We start from the raw sequence: 2,224 nt of genomic DNA on the forward strand, positions 1-2,224 counted from the left end.
CAACATTGCTGACAGAGTTTGTTCTCACAGGACTTACTCATCAACCAGAGTGGAAAATCACCCTGTTCCTGGCATTCTTGGTGGTATATCTCATCACCATCATAGGGAACCTTGGTCTGATTACTCTCATCTGGAATGACCCTCACCTTCACATCCCCATGTACTTATTCCTTGGAAATTTAGCCTTTGTGGATACTTGGTTACCTTCCACAGTGACCCCCAACATGCTGATCAACTTCTTAATTGAGAGTCAGATGATGTCTCTCTCTGAATGCATGGTACAATTTTTTTCCTTTGCAATCAGTTTAACCACAGAATGTTTTCTCTTGGCAGCAATGGCGTATGATCGCTATGTAGCCATATGCAAACCTTTACTCTATCCAGTGATTATGAACAATACACTGTGCATCCGGCTATTAGTCTTGTCATTCCTAGGTGGCTTTCTTCATGCCACTATTCATGAAGGTTTTTTACTTAGCTTAACCTTCTGTAATTCTAACATAATACATCACTTTTACTGTGACATTATGCCATTGTTAAAGATTTCTTGTACTGATTCTTCTATTAATTATCTCGTGCTTTATGTTTTTGCAGGTTCAATTCAAGCATTCACCATTCTGACTGTTCTTGTCTCTTATACATCTGTCCTCTTTACAATCTTAAAAAAGAAGTCTGTCAAAGGCATAAGGAAAGCCTTCTCCACTTGTGGAGCTCACCTCTTATCTGTGTTTTTATACTATGGCCCTCTTCTCTTCATGTATGTGCTCCCTGCATCTCTACAATCTAATGATCAAGATATGGTAGACTCTCTATTTTACACTGTTACAATTCCTTTCTTAAATCCAATTATCTATAGCCTGAGAAATAAGCAAGTCATAGATTCATTCAAAAAAGCATTAAAGGGAAAAGTTTAGGTCTTGTAGTAATACCTATCCTCTTTTTAGATAAACACTCACAAAATTTTGCAGGTTAGATGTTGGTGTAATTTTGTACACATTGAATTGTGCAATTGCAATTGTCATAGATTTTTAATGACTTAAAGTGGTAGTATTTAATAAACTTAACATATTTTTATGTATTTGAAAACATACATGAAATTTTAATCATGTGTCCTCTCCTACTAGAATATTTTTTTTTTATTTCAGCATATTATGGGGTACAGATGTTTAGGTTACGTGTGTTGCCCTTGGTTCCCCTCCCCCCAAGTCCGTGTTTCAAATATTTAAAGCAGAAAACAAAGGAAAACATTTTATTGGTTATATGTTCTTCATTTGTCTTTATAAATACATGAAAAGGTAAAATTGTGTAGTTCATCTGAGAAGAACTTGGGTATGGTAAATCATACAGCAAATAGAGCTATATAGCCTGGATTCTCATATCCCATATACCCTATATTGGTTGCAGGTTTCTGTTTGGGTGAGCATAGCAAAATCCCAGGAATTCTGTTATCTGCCAAGTCGAACTGGCTCCTGGGGTAGACTGATATCAGAGAGAAGCTATTCGATCTTATCAATAAAAGAATATAAAATATATGTACTTAAAACATACATCATTATTCTTTATATCTGGAGGTCCAGTACACATGATTAGAATAGGTCATTTGCTCTTTTTTTGTTCCTCTGAGAGATACCTGCGCACCCCAGGGAAGGGAGTAAAGGGATGACAATCCTGCTACTGTTATTCTTTCACCCAAGAGTCCCTATTATTGCGTGTATCTTTAGTTTGTTCATTTTTATTACTCCATGATATATCCACTGTGCTAATGGTTTCTTGTCAATTATCTAGACTTTTGCTTATTCATTCACTGTTATGACCCAAAGAGTAGATTAGTAATATAAGGATCTGGTGTCTCTTTCTTCTGCTACTTTCAAGGCCTGATTTCCTAATTAACCTTTTCCTTGAATGAGAAGATAGATGTGAAACTGTGAGTACATGGGCAGTTACGTATCCTGTCAAGTCCTACGCTAGGCTGAATGAGCATGGAAGGGGCAGGTGGAGCTTCTCAGAAAGTCAAGCTTCCTCTGAAGCCTTCTCTCTGTCTAGTCCACAGATTCCTCTTCTCTGGTTTGTCTTTCAGTACAATCTCAACTACTTTATACTTGTCTGAAATTCAATAAAATCCCTATTCTCTTAGTGTGATCCCATTCTTCTTTTACAGATTTATTCCCTTTAGTAAATAATTTTTGTCCCATAAGTGGGATGTTAGAGAAAAGGTAAAATATAC

The 2,224-nt window shown here is 36.4% G+C and overlaps 1 protein-coding gene across 1 annotated transcript; it reads left to right on the forward strand.

Moving 5' to 3' along the window:
- Positions 1-5: 5 nt before the first annotated feature.
- LOC105817168 (olfactory receptor 5H2-like) lies at positions 6-914 on the forward strand (the record flags this gene model as incomplete). Its single annotated transcript, XM_012652804.1, has 1 exon — positions 6-914. A coding segment is annotated over one exon (909 nt), but the record flags the coding sequence as incomplete, so codon positions are not given.
- Positions 915-2,224: the final 1,310 nt, after the last annotated feature.

This window comes from Propithecus coquereli, unplaced genomic scaffold (assembly GCF_000956105.1).
Source record: "Propithecus coquereli isolate 6110/MARCELLA unplaced genomic scaffold, Pcoq_1.0 Scaffold40, whole genome shotgun sequence".
NCBI classification, from domain to species: domain Eukaryota; kingdom Metazoa; phylum Chordata; class Mammalia; order Primates; family Indriidae; genus Propithecus; species Propithecus coquereli.